Raw genomic sequence first — 20,116 nt, forward strand, 5'->3', positions numbered from 1 at the left:
TCACTGTTTGATTTGCATGGTTGTGTGTCCTGGCTTTTATTGCAGTTTATTTTGCCAACTCAGTCTGTGCATCCTGTCCAGAGGTTCTCCAAATAAAGAAGAAGAAATGTGCTTGCCAGTTGGCTGTTAGAGGTGGCGATGCTTTAATCAATCTTGAACACTGTCAGTGAAGCACTGTCAGCATAGAACATTACACAGCTACGTCAGAGTTGCCACACCCTACATTTCAGTAGTGTACAGCAATAACAAGCAATTTCATTACCTGCTACGTGAATATATACTATGATCAACCAATTCCATATCTGCAGTCATACTGCGTCTCTCTGTTTATTGTTTTATAATACATTTAAGTAGAGAAAGAAATGAATACTTAAACCGATGCATAAATCATCCTCTATTTATTTGATTGCAGAAGCAGACCTAATTGTTGTTTATCTCAAATTGTATTTATTGTACTGTGAGAACATAACATGTTCTGAGGAAAGAGACAAAACATTTATTAAATGCTATTTGTTATTGGGTTTTATCTGTGGTTGAAATGGACCATCAAGTCACCACAGCTTTGGGTTCACATGAATGAACTCCCCAGAAGATGAGGCTGTGTAAAACCAAGAAGCTATACAACACTACAAAAATGAGCTCCAGCTATAAATTCCATGGCCAGGGTAAATGCTTCAACATATTTATGAAAGGAGATAAACTTTGCTACAGCAGACTTTTTCTTTTTTCCTCTCTTGGATGGAAAGGAAAACCAGTAGCACTTGGTTTAACCGCGTTTCACTTTGCATAATTGTTCCCAAGGTTGCTGTTTTTTATTTCTAGGCTTTCTGTGCCAATATAATTCAATTTCTGTGGCCAAGCCAAATATTTGCAGCATGGCTTACGCTTCTAAACTGAGCTGTAGTTTGGGCAAAAGAGGTTTGCCTTGCCAGCAGCACTGCACAGACAAGGCAATAAACAGATTCACTGCTCATCAACAACAACTCTGCTTCTAATCACAATGTCATTCTCATTACTTACTCTGTTGTGCAATAAATTCTTCAGCGAGTGGTGAGATAAACACATAATCATCAGAGGCATTGAAGTTTTATTACACTTCAGTCCACACCTTGCGTCGCACTGAGCTGTGTGCTGATGGTTTGATGGTAAACCGACTGTTTACTACTTCTTAGGAACAGATGACACAAACTGGAGGGAGTCAGAGTCATTTACAGTTAGTTAAATTCCCTGCTGAGAGGCCCCTGCTAAATGCTTCTTCCACAGACCTTGCTGGGAAATATTTGCAATGGTTTCCATCCAGATCTGGGTCACTCGGTTCCACATTCACTGCACAGGTGAGCTGGAGCAGGTTTGTTTGGCATTGGTCATTGGCTGTCCTTTCCTTTCCACAGGGCTGGGAAAGCAGTACCGCATACAGCTTGCGACAACAAGAGATGCTTTTGTCCATAGCTTACCCCGGCGAAATGACACCGCTAAGCCGCCTGCTGCCAATGTTGCCCAGGTCTCCCAGGACAGTCCCCAGGGGCTACAAGACCTGCTGCAGGCCAGTCCAGTAGAGGCAGAAGGAGAGTGAGAGCCCTCGGGAGAATAGGTAACTCTGTCAGCCAGCCGTGCTGCTGCAGCATGCAGATGAAAACAACCTCTTTCACATTGAGTGTGTTTTGGCTTCCAAGGCTGTAATCATGGATGATTAGCCTAAGAACTCAATTCCGAGCGGGGACTATTCCTTATTCCTGTCACACTGTCAGAAATTATATTTACCTACCACTTTTCCCAACTGTCCCGAGACATAAAGGGAGACTTGACTGATCAGTGGAAATCGGGCAGGTGTGTGATTTAGATTTAAATATTAAAAAGCAAAGTACACCTCATTTCAGAACGTGTCACGTTCAGACACACAAAGGTGACTCAGTTCAGTTTAATACAAGATGGAAGAAAGACTTTACACTGATTCAGGTTTTAAAACTTGTAAAAGTTTAAACTTGTGCTTATACGTTTAGGTTTTACTATTTTCCTTTAAATGGTTGTTTTCCTTTAAATAACTATTTTTGAAATGTTTCAGTCTAATCATGTCAAAAAAAACCTGCTGGCACTTCATTATATAATATAACATGTACAGAATCAAACTGTAAAACTAGTTTTTGTGTATCTTACAATGTTGTTTTACAGTCAGTGTCACTCTACATTTTTTTTTTCTTCAAATTTCCAGACTACATTGACGTGAACTAAGAACATATTATTCTGAAATGAGTACAAAGAGCCTTCACTGGCTTGGAGTTGGTTAATGACTCAAGCAGCATGACACGTTATGAAGACTGATGTCACCCGCGGCCAGATCATCACCCCACAACAGGTGCAGCCTTCTCTCTTCCCTCTCCTCATACTCATCTTGCTGCAGCTTGTTTTCCTTCTACATGTGGAAAACATCTGCAGAGGTGGTCCCTCTGTTTCTTTCTGCCCCCCTCCCCCTTCTCTCTCTCCACCCCTCTCATTTACTCCCACCCCTCTATTCTGTCTCTCTGTCTCTTTATGTCTTTCTCTTTTTATGCCGGAAAAGGGAAGTGCTGATTGTAAACAGGGAGAGGTGTCAGTGCCAGAAGAAACGGGCCGCGTATTTCTGGATCCTAGCTGCGAGGTTTACCGAAGCATATTTTTATCATGAAAAGCCAACATGGAATGGGACGGCCATGCGCAGCTGCTGGTCTAATTTGCTCTAAGCATGTACAAATAGGACGGCCCACACAGACCATAAAAGTGGAGTGGAGGTTTTGCTCAACGCGGCACTTTTGTCTGACCAGAGGCACAGGGACGCCTTCCAAAGAACAAACAGATCACAAAAGAAAAAAGAAAACACACACACAGGCAAACTTGATAGTTTGAAATACAGTAGAAAAACTCAGAGGACGGACTGCTGCTGCTTCGGGGTTATTCCACAAGTAAACAGTGTTTCAAGCACTATTTACTAACACTGATATCGTCTCATATTCAGCGGCTGAAATTATGTAATGGTTGTTCATTTTTCAGGAAGCGTACCTCCTGAAAAATATAACAATATAATATAAACATACTTTGTTTGCCATTTCTAACTTCCTACGCTTGTGATACTATTTTTTATTTACAGAGTCAAGGTCAGTAACTGTCAGAACATATATATATCAAACCCTTATGTATATATTTTTTCAACAAATTCTCAAGGTTGTTTCCCACCTTCAGAGCTCTACCAATGTCCCTCCTGTTCGTTCTCCATACATTTTATTGCGCCATGGAAAGTTTTATTTGCTCTTGAGCAATTTGCTCTGGAAACCCCCTGTAGATCCTGTGAGTACTGTACGTTTGTACAAGTACACATCACATGCCTGCGCATGGATACACGTGCGTGCACACACACACACACACACACACAGAGGCATATGTCTGAACGGGGTTCCCCTTTAGACACCGGATAAATAACTAACTTCAAACAGTAAACTAGGTGCTAATGAACTGGATCCTGACAGGGTTTGCTTTCCGCGAGTAGCGACCTACCCCACAATGGATCCATTCACAGGATCTCAGCCATGGAAAGTGTTGGTAAAGTAATCCCGCTAGAGTTCATGCGACCTTTTCTAACTCTCAGTACGTCTTTCTCCCCTCAGGCCTTTAAGGCCTGGCCAAAAACAACACTGACCTGCATCAGCTGATATAGGCAGAGGCTACCCACATTTGCATGTTTCAAAATGGCACCCATTCACAACCAGTTGGCAAATTGATGTGGGGAGGAAAGGAACACAACGCCCTGCTTCCTCTTACACCGTACCTGAGAGATCAGTCACGGCAACTTCAAGGCTAGCGTCAACGGCTGTTTCTTCCATGTCGTTCTGTGACACAGGACGTGGCTCGATGGTTCCGTGCACATGTGGCCGGATCCAGACCCATCATCCTCTGCATACAAGACCTGCAAGAAAAGGTGTTGTAGCTTTAACAGAATATGGGCAGTGCTCCCACTGTGTCTCCGTGTGCTCTGACAAACCTAATAAAAGTCACAGCATTGCATATGGCTTTATTCAACACTTTGGATATTCACACAGGAACAAAAATGTCAGCTGCTTTGAGCTCTCATGCACACCTGCTGAAATTGATAAGGATGGATAGAGACAGTTTGATTTGAGCGACAGCATTTCATCATAACTTCTGCCAGCTAAAAGGACAGTGAACTTATCGGGCTTAATGTCTGAAAAAGGCCCTCCATCTTTCTTCCTTTCAATTGTGAGCTAGCAGTGTAGCCGCCTGAGGTGAATGATCACCATCTATCCCTATGGGTGTGTTCATCTATATCTTTTATGTTTCTGGGCAGCAAAGGGATGAAATACTGCCGGTGACAAGTAAAGCGATACTCTGTAATGGAAGTTGTTTTACAGTAGCCACTTTTCAGAAAGAAGTGCAATATTTAAACATGTGATATCCTGTTCCAAACCACGGTTCAGAACAGCCTCTCCTCTAGATGTGAGGGTCACACTGCGCTGACAACCTGTATTTATGGCTATCTGACCTGACACCATGAAAAGTTTTATTTCTATCAGATGTTTCCATGCAAGGAGAGGTAACTAGAAAAAGGAAATATCACTCTTGGCTGTGTCGTGTGGAAAGATCAAATGGAATTGAAAATGCATGAACTTTCTGCATGTTTTCACTTTGTTTTTCCTTTTTCTTTTTTAATTTAACTTTCTTTTTTGTATTTAGAATTTTTATAGCATTGGCCCTGGCTTGGTAACATTTTTATAAGCTTCGATGGAAACATCCACAACCAAGGACGTAAGACGCCATTTACTGAAGCACCAATGGCTCCACCCATATAAATAAACAATTAATTTTAGAAATAAATGAGGCTTTATACTGAGCTTTCACTGCAGTGCAAGGCTTACACACTCTATCTTAGGAGAGGTTGGTAATATTTAGGGTAATTGTCACTTTCATTAACACATAGTCTGTATTTAGTCATTCACTCTGCTCTACGTCCTCCCTTGACCATCACACCTGGGTTGCTTGACTCTTATCATGACAGAATTTAACATTATACTGACATTTGTAAAACAAATAATCTGCCAGGTGCAGGCTGTCCTTTCTTGGGATTTATTTTTCTATTTGAATGGGAACTGGTAAGGAATTTCATTGTAGCTATAGAGGTCAGTGGCTTTAGAATAAATCATTTCCCATTAAAAAGGAAAGTAAGAAACAGAACAAAGACATGCTTTTGACAGCGTCAAAGAGTGAAAATGAATCAGAGCTGCAACACTTTGCAGGCCATAAGGCAGCATAGATTTTGTTCCCCAGAGCCCTGTGCTGTCAAGAGCCTCTCTTCCAGTGCTGTTTCTCAGGCCTCCTGACCCCCTCAGTCCAACTCCCACAGGATAAGACCCGAGGTTTTTTTGGGTTGTAGAGGTGGGAGCGTCCGAGGGGATGTAGGGGCTGAGGTGAAGGGGATGTGGAACGCCGAGGTGAGCAGTGGTCGGTAACCTTATGAAAACAACACCTTTGAACAGTGTTTACCTCCAAACCCGTATTAAGTCATGAATGAGGCCTCCATCGACACATCAAATAAGGCGGTGAGGTAAGTTAGTTTCTTGTTGCATTCATTACTCCTGCTCGCCTATCCTACCTCCTGACTACATCCCTCGAAGAACAACCCCCCACCCCACCTTACCCCAAAAGCATGGGGCTCGGCAGCATGAATGGGGCATTGTGATGCGTCTCCGTCACGGCAGTGAATGTTTTCACTTCCATTTGATCCGTCGGCGAGGCTGCTAATTGGCTAAGCGTGTTCCCAGGTCACCAGGAGGTTTCTCTTTCCATAAATACAGAAAGCCGGCGAAGGCTTCTACAGATGTTGTTTCCCACTCGCTTCCAAGTAGGTTCAGACCCGCTTCAGGCAGTAGATGTAATTTATTGTGTCTAAAACCACAGTCCAAAACTTTTCCTTCTCTCTCTCCTCATCACTCTAAAGACTACATTTTATCATTCTCCCAGGGACTGTAGTAAAGCCTCGCTGATATTTGTCCTTTCCTTTAGCTTGGACTGTGTGTACTATGTTGCCATTAGAACCACAGGTGTCACGATGACATGGACATGCTGTTACTCTGACTGTACTCCATCCAGGCTTGACAGGTCCAAATGATGTTATTTTCCATGTGTCTGTCCACCAGTGACACGGTTTATGAGGCCCAGGGTTTATTTGTTTGTTTTTGTCATGGAATTTACATTTCCTCTCTTACACAAGGACTCAAGACGACCTCATGTGCCAGCACTGATCACTCAGCTGGAACAGAGGGCTTAGACAGACTCGCAGGCATGTTTGCTACACTTAATCTGTAGGGTGTGGTCAAAATGATCAAGTGGTCAAAGAGACTGTCCTTCAACTGGAGTGCCCAGTCTTGTGTTAGTAAGCACCCACCATGTTGAATTGTCCTGACCAATTCTAGGGCTGTCCTTCTGCAGCTGACTCTGGCATCTGTCCTCCCTGGATGGGACAAATAAAGAAACAAGTTCCCCACTTAATCAATAAAGTATAACATCACCCAATCAAAAAGGAGACACCACTCCAGACGTCCCCTGAGAGGGTTTGTGGTGTTTTTTCTGGTTTCATAACCACAACCCAGGCAGCTAGTGATATGACAGTAATTGAAAGTGACTTAAAAATACTGTCTTTCATTTTTCTGTTGCAGTAACTTGAGTGAAAACTGCCAGCTCCTTCTTTCTTCCAGTGAGAAAAATGTTATGCGATGAAGAGGATGATAAAGATGTTTTGAATTTCAGCACCTTAATGGTTCAGTGCATGGCATTAACCACACATGTAAAGAGAGAGATAGAGCAAACAGTGACCCAAAGACATGAAACACCTTTCTCTCAAAACTGGATCACAGTCTTAGGATCTTTCTACCCTCTGACTCCAGTATGGTCTAATGGCGCCACCGTGTGGCACTATGTTCACAAACAGTCCTATAATTTCCTTTATATACAGTTTAACAGAAAAACACATTATTTAAATTGCTTATTACTGTTGCTGCAGATTAATGTAATCATGCCAAAGGATCCCAAAAAGACCAAAGCGTGCATTATTTTAGAGAGATCATTTTTCAGTTACAATATGAGTAATAACTAATAGCTTATTGCCCATTAAATGACCATTAAAATGGAAGTAAAAATGTAATTTACCAAGACTTAAATAACAGTATTTTCAACTGTTTGAGTAAGAAGGGGAAACCATAACGTCATGGTCATTTAAAAGAGTACAAACTTCCTTTTTAGCTCTTCATCTCTCTCCAGTTTTCTCTTTCTACAATTTGTAGGTTAAATGGAGTGTGGTCTAAAGCTCATCTGGTGGAGGGTGCATAGGAAAATGAAACCATGCAAAAGAAAGCGATTTATGTAATTTAGTTATTGGATGCCACTTGAATACATGAGGTTGATGACCCTATCTTGTCACAGTATGTATTTTGCTTAGGTACCAGCCAAGGCACAAAGATACTGTATGATGTTACCAATAGAAACCAGGGGGTGGCAGGCTTCACACATGGACTCACCTCATGACCAAGTGGCATCAACAGAAGAGAAGTCCACGTCATGCACAAACAGCTGAAGAAACACACCTACATATTAAAAGCTACAAAGCTGGCTATAATTCAGTGTGGCTGGCTGGTTATTCAGTGAAACACCATCTGTACAAATGATAAAAATGCTAGCCTTCAATTTTATTGATGTGTTATTGTAGTTTCATAAGCTGGCAATATCATTAGGTGAAAAAGACAAGCACAAGTGATTCATCTTGATTTACTCATTGTGCAGGATGTGGGCATTAAGGTGGGCTGATTCATCTGAGGTAAACCATTATTCATCATGTAGTGGGCCTGTCTCTTTAAATCCACTCAAACTGGAGTAACAATCCTGATAAGATTGTTTTCAGTAACTATAACTCCTCTGACAGTAGCCAAATTAAATCCCTTCAAAACTTTCTGAAAGATTGCATCTTTATATTTTGATATACAGAGCAAACTTGTGTTGATGTCAGGTAGTTATCTGTTGCATATAAGTATTCTTTGTTGTTTTCCTGCAATTTGGTTAAAAAAAAATCAGGACATTTCAATAGATTGAGTACCCCCAGTGTCTGGTAAGCTTTCTGTTTTAAATTTAACATGTGCAACTTTAAGTGACCCAACAGTTCAAACTGTATGCTTGTTTACATTTCTGTTCATTTTCATTTTTGTTTTAAATTTGGTTCGCCTAAAATGCTAATTTACACTGAAAGCACCTTGATGCAAAATGTTTTCATTCTGCTATGCTAAATGCTATTTACTGCATCCCTAGTTACATTAGCTCACCGCTCTGTTGCCTTTAACGCTAATAACGCTAACTGCTACCACACTGCAACGCAAGAGTATTAGCATAAGCTACATTGAAGACGTTTATGTCAGCTAATTTCTGGGTGCCCATGAGGCTTCTATAGACTGGCTTTCTGTCATATCTCATTTCAGTAAATTTCATGAACGTACCAACGTGCTATCTCCGCAAAATTTGGCTACATGAATTGATTCTCAAACATGAGAAAGCATGTGAGAAACGGACTCTGGACAGACTCATCTGTACTTCTAACGTTAGCTACTCAATGGTTGCTAAATTAATATGACCTAGCTTACTTGTCGACTTCCGCCAGGTTCCGCCTCCCCTCTACCTGTCTGAACTGGGCGTGTTTTCTCCTGAAGGAGCTTCATTCCTGGTCCATTCCACTTCACAAGGAATTTCTAGGAATAGCTCACCGACAGAAAACTTTGAACCAAGGTAAGGGTGGTTTCAGATCCTTTACTTCCCCGTTAGCGCGGCAGGTAAACATTACCGTTAGTTTTCTGCGTCATGTATCACCTGAGTCTGAATAAATCAGACTTCTCATATCTACGACGGAAAAAAGAAAAAAAAAAAAAAAAAAAAAAAAAATCACATCTTATGAGTGAGAATGGTCCAGTGGGGATTTGTTACGTGTCTGTGGTTGACCTATACAGAATGAAGTTAATGGTTAATTAATTTTTTAGCACTTTATTGTGCTGTTATTGCTATACTCAGGCTGGGCTGACAGCGTACTGTGAATATTAAAGTTTAACAGCAGAGTTGTTTATGGCTCCCAAGACAGGCCTGATACTCGATAGTCGTTGCCTCAGGGTTCACTGGCATTATTTGTGTATTTTATTTCAGACTATTTTACTTAGTATGAATGATTCTGAAAGTAAGAGATACATAGTGCTTTTGGATGTTGTCTTTTGGCCTATGGTCCGTGTGTAGTTGTGTTTCTCATGGAGTGTTGTTACCCTTTTTCAGTGCTGCATTTGTCTAGTTGTTCCAATATTCTGTCCACTCATTCAATGAAGCTTTGGTCGGGAATTAAACATTAAAATTCTTCCCTGTAAATTAATAATGAAACCTCTTAAATACAGTTCGCACAGGCCGCCCTTTATGGAGCTCGAATATAAGAGCTCTTTAAAATATGGCATGTTTTGTATCAGAAATACATTTTATTTTCCGTGGTTTGCATTTTGATTGGCCAAGACTTGCAACATAGCTCCTTCCATCACTTCTTTTTTTTGCAGCCGCTGTAATATTGTCATATATCAAGTCATCTCTCTCTCTGACACATCTCAACAAGCCTTCCCTCAGCAGACGTGCAAGCTCAAAGTTTTTACTGTACCCTACAGCTGCATAGGGAGGGAGCAGCACAAAGAGAGCAGAGTGTGTTCATTAAAACTAGCCTGGCGGCAACACAGTTTCACATGGTGTACACCTCCAATGGCCTACCCAGGACAAATGAAACAGGTATCTCTATCGATAGCCCCAGTCAAGACAAGTGTGTGTGTATGTGTGTGTGTGTGTATGTGTGTGGGTGCTTGCATCTCTTTGTTTACCACATTTTCAGAGTTAGGGTGTGAAATGAGAGTGGTGCAGTGTGTGGAGATTGTTGTTTTGCATGGTCTCTCCTGCACCACATTCGTGTCTCTGCTCGTCACACATTCCACAGCTGTACCCTCCTTGCTCCTCCTCCGCCTTTATTACCTGCCGGATGTCTTTCATCCAATCAACATTTCTCATTGTTAAAATCCAACAATCCTCCTCCATATCTGTGCCTTTCTGTGCCGTACAACTGCTTTATGTCTGCAGTCTCGTCTCATTTTCCTGCTGGCAGCAGCCAGCACATCTACCAGTCGGTGTGTTCGCTGGTATCTTATTTATAAATGTATCGACTGATATGGAGTACTTCAGGGGCTGCGGTATCATTGCAGACATACTGCAGAAGAAGCGGGTTGAAAATCTGTTCTACTAGTAGCCACTTACAACAGACACACTGAGAGATCTGTGTTTGTTAACTACTAGCCAAGTTAATTTGGATGTTCCCACAGGATGTTAGGAAACACTTAATCCACTGACTCATGCTTCCATCCCAGATGTTTCCTAATCTTCCAAACAAAAGAAAGCAATAAAAGAATCATCATATTTTTGTGGAATTCCCCCACCATGTCATTAATTAGAAATAGCGGTAAGTTTTTGTCCTTGTGATAACGATGTCTAAAGCTTAGAGTATCCTGTCTGTAATCTACGCACTGTCTCACCTCTGTCTTTTTATAATAGGGCCATGATCACAGCCGCAGAGTATGGAGAAACGTCCTGGGAGCTATCCGTGCAGGTGGATCAAAAAGACGGAGATGAGTCCATGAAATTTAAACTGAGGGTGAAGGGAGACTTACACATTGGAGGCCTCATGCTGAAGCTGGTGGAGAAGATCAGTAAGTGTGTCAGATCAGTGGAACACAGTCTAATCTATCAGGGTGATATTGCATGTACACTGTATAGCATTTCATTTCTTGAGCAAGGCATTGAAACTCAAAACCAGGGGTGCTGTGTGGTGGTTGACCCTGTGCAGTGACCCCTTTGAAGACATGTTAGTGTAACTAGAGAGAAATATGTGAAAATACAAATTTCAGTTGTCTCTGCACATAGACACTGCATGTTCTCTTCCTCTTCTAATTACCTTGCATTTAAATACTCACATTTGGTTTGTTTACATAGTAAAAGCGCACATCCATTCAACTTTTTTTTAAGCACCGTGCCTTAACCTCCCCCTGCTGCCACTACAGGTCTGCTTGTCAAGCCACACCTTTGTTTGCCCTGCGTCTTTCTACACTGCAGTGCCATTGTTTTGTCACAATGCATTGGCTTGTCTGGCCCCAGGGGCCAAAGTTCAAGATCTGATCTGATATCTCTTTACAGAGTTATTGTAGTATGAAGGCAACTTCACTAAGGTGGTTTAAAGAGCATGAGACATAATAGATGACTAAGTAGCTTGTCATCAACGGACGGATTTCTGCCCAACACCAAAACATGACGTCAGGAAGACTCATAAAACCACACTCAAACCATGCGCAGCAACATACACAACAGTGGGCACAGGAAGTGTTTGTGTTGGTAGCAGTTGTAGAGGTTGTTGAAATATTTTAAGCTACAAATCCAGAGCTCCACCTCAAGACCCTTTTAACTTGACTTGACTGTGTGCAATAACTTTAGGTAAGGGCTAACCTTTAAACTTGAGACATGACAGTATCATGGTTGTAATCATGGTCGTAATATGTTTTACTTAATCTGTTTGTCTGCAGAGGCTCCTCAGGACTGGTCAGACCATGCCCTGTGGTGGGAACAGAGGAAATGCTGGCTGCTCAAGACGCACTGGACCTTGGACAAGTGTGGAATTCAGGTAATATGCAGTGATTTAATCTTGTTTTTATAATTGTGCTGATCTTTAGAAGGTTATAATTTCACTATTTCAATTCCAAAAACAATTAAAAATTTGCCTTGGAAGGCATTCCTACAAAGCCGAAACGGAATGCCCGTGGCACAGTAAAATACTGCAGTAAAAGCCAGAAGAATTAGATGTGGTTCACATGATTTAAAACATAATGTTTCACACAGGCTGATGCTGACCTGCGCTATACACCACAGCACAAACCCCTGTTGCTGCAACTGCCCAATATGAAAACCATCAAAATGACCGTCAGCTTCTCCAGTGTGGTCTTCAAGGCGGTGGCAGAGATCTGTCGAGTGCTCAGTGAGTTTCTCTGTATTTTCTGACTGCAGTGCTCCTTTCTCCTCGCTGACTTTGTTGTGATTTAGTGTTGCTTCGACGGAGACATCCTCGATTGATCCAGAATTAAAACTCACCTCCTTTCCATATTCGTCCTGATCCCTCATGCTGCCTCCTGCTCGCTTCATCACAGACATCAGAAGATCAGAGGAACTGTCCCTGCTGAAGCCTCCAGATGATCCCTCCAAGAAGAAGAAGAAGAAAGATAAGAACTCGGCACAGGATGAAATCTGGGACATCGATCTACTTAGCGGGGGACCAGGAGGCACAGGTACTGTGAAACACAGGGCTGTTTCTTAACAAGGCTAGAATCAAACATTTCACAGCACAGAAGCACCTCATTGCAGAAGCAACCTGCAGCATCCCTGAAAATATTCAGGCTAGTACTCACATTATGTCAAGAAGTATCATTAGATGCGTCTTGGCCTTCGTTATTGTGTCATTTTGTAAGGCTGCACTGTATGTATTTAAACTTGTTGCATGCGGTATTGATGCGAAGGTGTACCAATTTGCTCATTACAAGGTAAACTTGAATGTCTAATAGCAGACCAATTTTATTTCAACTTTAAGGATTAACTGATTTAATTTGATGGATCCCAGTGTATATTTATTTGATACATTTCTGAATTACATTTGATGAATGACATTATTCTACTTTTCTGGGTGGAGGCACTCGGGCCAGTGCAGGAAAATGTTGCTGAAAATGGATCTCAGACAATCTACAGCTTAACAATATGACCTAGATCACAATAATTGTAATGATAAATGTATTTATATCCTGGATGTTAATACATAAGTGCATTGCATTTCCCTTCCTCATGTTGGATTATTGCTTGTCCTAATTAATTACTGACTGGTTGGTTGACGTTTGAGCTAAACATCATGGATTGTAGTACTTTTTTCATTTTAATTACATTGGATGCTGACAGTTTGTGGAATGAAAATCAGCTTTGACTAAACTTAGACCAGTAGAAACTCCACAGTGTCTTTCAGTTTGATTCATTCAGATTATTGTCCAGCCCTAGAAGCGTCTTTATTTCTATGAGTTAACTGCTGGAGGAGGAGAAGAAATGAGAAATATCTAAATATAGTGCTGCTGAGATCTGATGCACCACAGTTTTCATCATTGAGATCTGAAAGAATTGTTCAGTGTGCTGCCATGTTCTTCAAGGTTTCCCCTAACACACACTCGTATCCAGTTCGGATCCCACACCAGAACAGGAAAGTCACTCTAATTAAGACCTTTCATCCGTACCGCCTTTAATGTCGCCCTGGTTATTACCTATCGAGTTTCATCATGCATTATTTTGGTTTTATGAACCTAAACCTCACTGTCGAACTTTTATTCTTGCCAGTTTTGGTTTTATATATGTTGTTTTATTTGTTTTTGTTTTTGTTTTTTTTTACCTTCACACCTTCTATACTATCTGACTGCACTTCCCCTTACAATCCTTCAAATACACCATTGCTATGAGGGTATTCTGATTCCTCATACTTTTTGACAAACCTGATGTTAATTTTTTATCTTCCACTCTCATTCCACAAGGCCCAATGTACAGCAAGACCATGACAGCCACCTACGACCCAGAGAACGGGATGCCGGTGTCTGCCACGAGCCTTTGGTTTGGAGACAACCCTCTAGCCAGCTCCCTGCCAAACCTGCTGCCTGCTGAGCTGGCCAAGATGTACCAGCCACTCTCACTCGTGGATAAAGCTATAAACAATGCAGGGTAGATGAAAATACAGACACATGCATTGCATCATTGATTTAACCAGCAGTGTTACATCATTTGGATGACATTTCCATCCACAGCTCATCTAATAGGTTGCTGCTGTGATTGACAGGTGGTTGGACTCATCTCGTTCTCTTATGGAGCAAGACATCCAACATGAAGAGAAGCTGTTGTTGCGTTTCAAGTACAATGTCTTCTTTGACCTCAATCCTAAAGTAAGAGACCCAAAAAAGTGAGAGAGCCTTGTAAATATTATTTTCTTTAAACCACCTGAAATCACTTGGTTTGCATTCAGTTTGAGCGCACATGTGCCCATGTTCTTGTGTTTTAGTACGACGCTGTCAGAATAACCCAGCTGTATGAACAAGCCCGCTGGTCCATCCTGCTGGAGGAGATAGACTGCACTGAGGAGGAGATGCTGATGTTTGCTTCATTACAGGTGAACAATATGCCAGCAGTTAAACATGGCTCTGTATGTGTGAGGGTGTGCTGAGTCAAAAGGAGACCCAGGACTTGGCTCTCACTGCCTACATTGTACCTCTACGTGTGATTTCTCATATTTGAAGTCATTTAAATTTCTGTTTGGGGCAGTGTAAAGATTTTATTGCCATGTTAAGTCACAGAACATGTAATATGAATAAAAATAACTTTTTATATACCTACTTATTTTTCTTAATATAAGAGCTCAGCCCTTCTCAGAAAGCAGGGTATTTAAGATTTTCTTGCTCACCGCTAAGCCACTGTAAGTCAATTATAAATGTAACTGAAGAAGTGCTAAAACCTGGATCCTCACAGAATAAAAGTCAGCTGTAAATCATACATTCAACACTGAGATGAAAGCTATATACTTTGCACTTTCATGGACTTTTTTTTAACTATCTTGTGTCACTCATGGTAAATGATCAAGATCCTGATTTAAATTGGCTCGCACTCATGAACCACAGTTCAAGGGCTGAGTTATGTGGCCTAAATACAGTTTATGTGTGCCTCGGAGCTGAGAATATTATCCATCCGGGAGAAGGGGTTTTGGTGTCTTAATCCAATGCGAGGACGTGTCAGGACATGAGGAAAATCCCAGTGGAAGGGGAGGATTGGAGGGACAGGCAGAGAGAGAGATGTATAGGAAGCGAGTTTGGGTAGCGGTATGATAAGAAGTGCAGCTCCCCATCAGACAAATTTGCTCTCAGGGACTCATGATTACCAGGATGACTGTGGCAAAGTTATAGCTGTGACATTCTCTCTGTCTAAATTTCAGTCCATCTCTGATCCAGTCAGCTGTTGAAACTGTTGGGACGGTGATTCAGATCAGTGTTGCACTCACCTACACACTGGTGCAATGGCTGGCACACATGGCTGTGTTCAAACCTCCCTCTGACTCACACCAGCCTTGCATAACCTCTTAAGTCACGTCGGAGAACTTCATAATGACTCGCTCTTGTTCAAAACTAAATATTTGATTGTCGCTCTAATGTAAGATAGTCGAGAGTTTTCTTCTCAAGGAGGAAAAATGTCCCTTTCCCTCCCCAGTATCACATTTGTAAACTGACCATGTCAAGTGAACCACTGGACCACTCCAACGAGCCAGAAATAGACGAAGTGGAGGCTGCCCTGTCCAACTTGGAGGTGACGCTTGAAGGCGGACACACAGACAGAATTCTGGTAAACAGATTTTTTAGACCGTCCTACACGAGAGTGGATGTTAACCATAATTCTAAGGTTTTCAGGTCTGTTACACAAGAACACCTGTTTTTAAGCAGCAGTGATATGTAGGCCTCCGATGATTGCATGTCTTAACATGGTGATGTCAGGAGAAGACGCAGGATAATTGACAGTTGTTTGTCCCGCCCCCAGGAAGACATTACAGACATTCCAGAGCTGGCAGATTCCCTCCGACTGTTTAGGTAAACCCACCTTTATTAAACCTGTATTCCTATAACATGAACTCAAGCGAAATCTCAGATATATGTGGCTGAAATCGATCTTTAAACCTTCACCTGTCAAGCGAATCTGCTTAATTAAGCAGCTTGCAGGATAATTTTGGAGTGGCCTTAAGATGCTTTATGGATTATGGGTAAAATGTAGGTATTATATGGCCTCTAGGTAATCTGATAATTGATTTTGAGGAAAACTTAGACCTTCTGGTGCTGCTAGCTGCTCTGAATAAGTAGCCTGTGCTACTTAAAGAAAAGTATCTCCCTGTTTAGCCTTCAGTCTTTTACTCAGATAAGGTCATTAATTGCATTGCAGGAAAAAACTGTGGTTTTTGCTCTCTTTTCTTAAATCAGGCCCAAAAGACTAACGCTGCGGCCGTACAAAGAGTACTGGTTCGTATTCAAGGACACCACCATATCCTACTACAAGAACAAGGAGGCCTCGATTGGAGAACCAATAGAGCAGTTTCACCTCCGAGGTCTGTGATTAAAAAAACACTTCTTAATATGTTTTATATTGTTGAGGATTAATAACCCTCAATTTAAGCATTCCCGTGATACATGATTATGTCTTTGAGCATCCTCGAGAGCATGAGCAGCTCTCTGCAAAAGCTAGAAAACAGAGGATGGAGACATTGTTTGTCTCATTGTTTGATAATAAATATAACGTTATGCACATAAACACATAATGAATAAAACCAAATTTTGCTCTTGGTCATGGGAAAATTAGTGACTATCAACTGCCTCAGTCTAAATTAATATTTACTGGTGTTCTAAATTAATTTGCCACAGTAACTTACTGCTCTTCTTCTGCGGTTACATTCACTACTCTCTCTTCCTCTTCAGGCTGTGAGGTGGTCCCTGATGTCAACGTGACAGACAAGAAGTTCGGCATCAAGCTGCTTCTCCCGGTTGCTGACGGGATGAATGAGGTGTACATCCGATGTGACAATGTAAGGCCTGATGAGTGTTTTCCTGTGTTATCCAGCAAATCTACCTCTTTTTAAAATCCTTTCAAAGCGTGCGTAACTGAAGTGGTTGATGTTATAACTAACAGTGTCCTGGAATTGTCCTCTGCTGCAGGAAACGCAGTACGCCAAGTGGAAAGCTGCATGTATCCTGGCCTCCAAGGGAAAGACAATGGCCTACAGCTCCTACAAGTCAGAAGTGAGGAACATCCAGTCCTTCCTGCAGATGAAGAGCCTGGCGCCCCCTCCTGGCCAGGCAGCTCCTGACCTTGATGCTATGGAGATGAACGCTGAATGTTTTGTTTCCCCGCGCTACGCCAAGAAGCACAAGACCAAACAGGTCTGTTTGAGGGCTACGTGCAATATGCTTGACTTTGCCAACAACCATCAGAGTCACTGTTATCACTCATGTTTGCTAAATCTGCCTCTGGTTACTGTTTCAAGCTAACAGCACGTATCCTGGAGGCCCATCAGAACATAGCACGGCTGTCCCTGATGGAGGCCAAGATGCGCTTTATCCAGGCCTGGCAGTCGCTTCCAGAGTTCGGTATCAACTACTACATTGTCAGGTACCGTGCATGTGCAATAATTAGGTATAATCCGTATGCAACTGGAGGGATATTTGAACATCTAAATGCCATTTATAATCAATAATTTTAGAGGCATCCTTTTTTTGTGTCTCAGATTCAAAGGCAGTAAGAAGGATGAGATTCTGGGGATCTCATACAACCGTCTGATTCGTATTGACATGTCCTCTGGCCTGCCTGTCACTACATGGAGATTCGCCAACATGAAGCAGTGGAACGTTAACTGGGAGATAAGACAGGTGAGGGATGGTTGTGCCGTATATTATGATTTCAGCTGTCTCTTCATTCAGGAGAGCAGTTTTTTGACACAGCATCACTTCAGAAGCATGAAACCTTTTGTATGTAATTCCAGGTGACCATAGAGTTTGACCAGAACGTGTCAATAGCCTTCTGCTGTTTGAGCTGTGACTGCAAGGTGGTGCACGAGTTCATTGGCGGTTACATCTTCCTCTCCACGAGATCAAAAGACCAGAATGAGACACTAGACGAAGACCTTTTCCATAAACTTACTGGAGGACAAGAATGAGCAAAGATGAAAGCCTGTGCTTCTTATAGTACATGTGTTGTTTATTTACATGCCTATGAGAATGTGAAAGGATAGAATGCATCTACTGTAGCAGTGGTAACCCCGAACGCTGAGCAAATCACTGCCAAAGATAATGTAATGCCGTATCACAGGCAGAGAAATGTCCGCATTTTCACTCACAGAACAACAATAGCATCATTTTAGTCGTCATTATATATGCTGCTGTAAACAGTTACAGCAATGTATCCTGCACTAGAAAAATAACATTGTTGATGTAAGTATGTAGTCAAGGTTTGTCATTTTCTAAAAAGCTTTTTTTATGTGAAGAGATGCTGTTGTTTCCAGCAGAAAGAACATTTGTAAAAACATCATTAAAGGGTTTTTTTTTTTTTTAATTTCACAACTTGTTTCACACTTCATTTGCTGAGCTTTTGCATTGACGGTTACGTTCATCCGAATTCATAGACTAATGAGTGTTGTTGCATACAGTGATGAAATGTAATCTCATAAATATTGTATGCTGTTCTTGAAAAAAGAAAACAGTTCATGGTAGACATAGGCACTGTATGGAAAGTGCATACACAGCCAACTTTGAATATGTCTTGGATTCATGAAGGACTTCATTTACTATGTGGCTTACAACCACCAAGTTTCAGAACATACTTTAAGACATAGTGCTGAGAAACCCGCTCCAGATGAGCTGCATTTCTGGTGCTTTAGTGGCTGCTTTTTTACCCTCCAAGGTTGTTCAACCATTGTCTTTTTAATGTAGTGTAATGACATCTGTTCCATATTGGGAGCACACAACCCTAAATTACATTTAAATATTATTAAGATTAAATTCAAATGGAGCTTTTTTTTTTAACTGCATTCAGGAAAAATTTCAACCCACAGTCACTGTTTTGACCAGACGTAATGCAGCAACTAAATAGTACAGTTTAATATAACCTCAATAGAACTGGAGTCACTATTGTCTGATCATAGTTGGGGCATTTGAATATTACTTGAGACTTGCTTGTCATTTAAGATTTCTCCCAGGTTCAATTTATGCATATCTAGAGTATTTGTTTTGTACTTCCTTGTTTTGCAATTGTTTGTTTATTGAGCTTTGTCTTGTTTCAAATATCCGTGTCCTCTGCATATGATAGAGTGTGCAGAGAGTGATGGAAAGTTGTGGGGTTTGGGGTTGGGGGGGTTTGTATGTATATTTTGTCATGCATATTATTTTATACTTTGTTTAAGAAAAAATAAAAGAGAAAAGATTTCTCCCAGGTTGCATCATTTATTACAAACTGACCAGATCCTGTTATTTCATGTGCAGTGTAGGATGCTCTCTTTGGCTCTTTCACTGCTCTTTTCGCTGCTACACTGTTGTACACTAGTGGTGGGCAGGTGGAGTTGGCACACTGTTTGAAAGCAGTTATAAAACACCAGATTGTGGCCCCATGGTGGGAAATGAGATGCACCCATCCAGGCTGGGTGTTGACTTGCTCACACATCTGCCATGTTTGCACCCTGTAACCTGTTAACTGTGATGAAATGCAATAGTACAGCAGTATCAGCTTCCATGTTGTTAGGTTGGTGAAGCATATCCTTTTATATAAGTATATAATAAAATACAGCTTTAAGCCAAAATACTGTTCAGGAATGTGTCATACAATATTTGATATTTAATATATTCCACACCTTTAAATGTACAGAATTAAACTTAGCCTCTATGAAGAAGATGTGATATGTGCCATTCTGTGATATTATATATGCAAACATGCTGAATTATGGTGAGTTTACATGACAGAAATAATGAAAAACGTTGAATGGAAATATTCTACATCTCCTCACTGGGAATGGACCATGAAGGGTGCTGTGTGATCCTAAATAATCTCAAATAAATTCGCCAAAAACATGCCTCATTCAATTGCAAGATAAAAGGACACGTTCACCATGATTAATCAGTTATGCAAACCAAGCCATATTTCTACACCTGCGCCATGTGTACCCTCTTCTGACGCCACATGAACATGTTGCGAAGCATAAACACGTTACAACTCAGCAGAGCCTTTCATAAGCACTCGTGCTGTCACGTATCTGTAATATCACCAGTGACTCCAGTCTGTGCTCTTCACGGGGACGGCTCAACTTTTTTAGCGCCCCCTCCTTGTTGTGACTATTCATGCCGAGCCCACGTTTATCGATTATTCTGATATCTACATTTTTTACATCGTC

General features: G+C 41.4%; 1 protein-coding gene across 1 annotated transcript; it reads left to right on the plus strand.

The window, feature by feature from the left end:
* Window positions 1-8,782: 8,782 nt before the first annotated feature.
* fermt1 (FERM domain containing kindlin 1) lies at window positions 8,783-18,288 on the plus strand. The gene is made up of 16 exons (XM_076756368.1): window positions 8,783-8,808; window positions 10,642-10,796; window positions 11,664-11,761; window positions 11,977-12,112; window positions 12,282-12,419; window positions 13,695-13,878; window positions 13,994-14,096; window positions 14,213-14,320; window positions 15,409-15,540; window positions 15,733-15,782; window positions 16,167-16,291; window positions 16,659-16,765; window positions 16,896-17,120; window positions 17,225-17,349; window positions 17,465-17,606; window positions 17,720-18,288. Exons 2-16 carry the CDS (start codon window positions 10,646-10,648, stop codon window positions 17,891-17,893), a joined length of 1,998 nt encoding a protein of 665 aa, XP_076612483.1. The 5' UTR covers window positions 8,783-8,808; window positions 10,642-10,645; the 3' UTR covers window positions 17,894-18,288.
* The last annotated feature ends 1,828 nt before the right edge of the window (window positions 18,289-20,116 follow it).

Source organism: Chaetodon auriga, chromosome 18 (assembly GCF_051107435.1).
Source record: "Chaetodon auriga isolate fChaAug3 chromosome 18, fChaAug3.hap1, whole genome shotgun sequence".
NCBI classification, from domain to species: Eukaryota; Metazoa; Chordata; class Actinopteri; order Chaetodontiformes; family Chaetodontidae; genus Chaetodon; species Chaetodon auriga.

Bases quoted from the DNA above. Each gene is read 5' to 3' on its own strand.
- fermt1 (XM_076756368.1), top strand. From the start codon at position 10,646: ATGATCACAGCCGCAGAGTATGGAGAAACGTCCTGGGAGCTATCCGTG. The intron at 14,097-14,212 runs GTAAGAGACCCA...CTTGTGTTTTAG, and splicing joins TCTTTGACCTCAATCCTAAA to TACGACGCTGTCAGAATAAC. The intron at 16,766-16,895 runs GTAAGGCCTGAT...CCTCTGCTGCAG, and splicing joins TGTACATCCGATGTGACAAT to GAAACGCAGTACGCCAAGTG.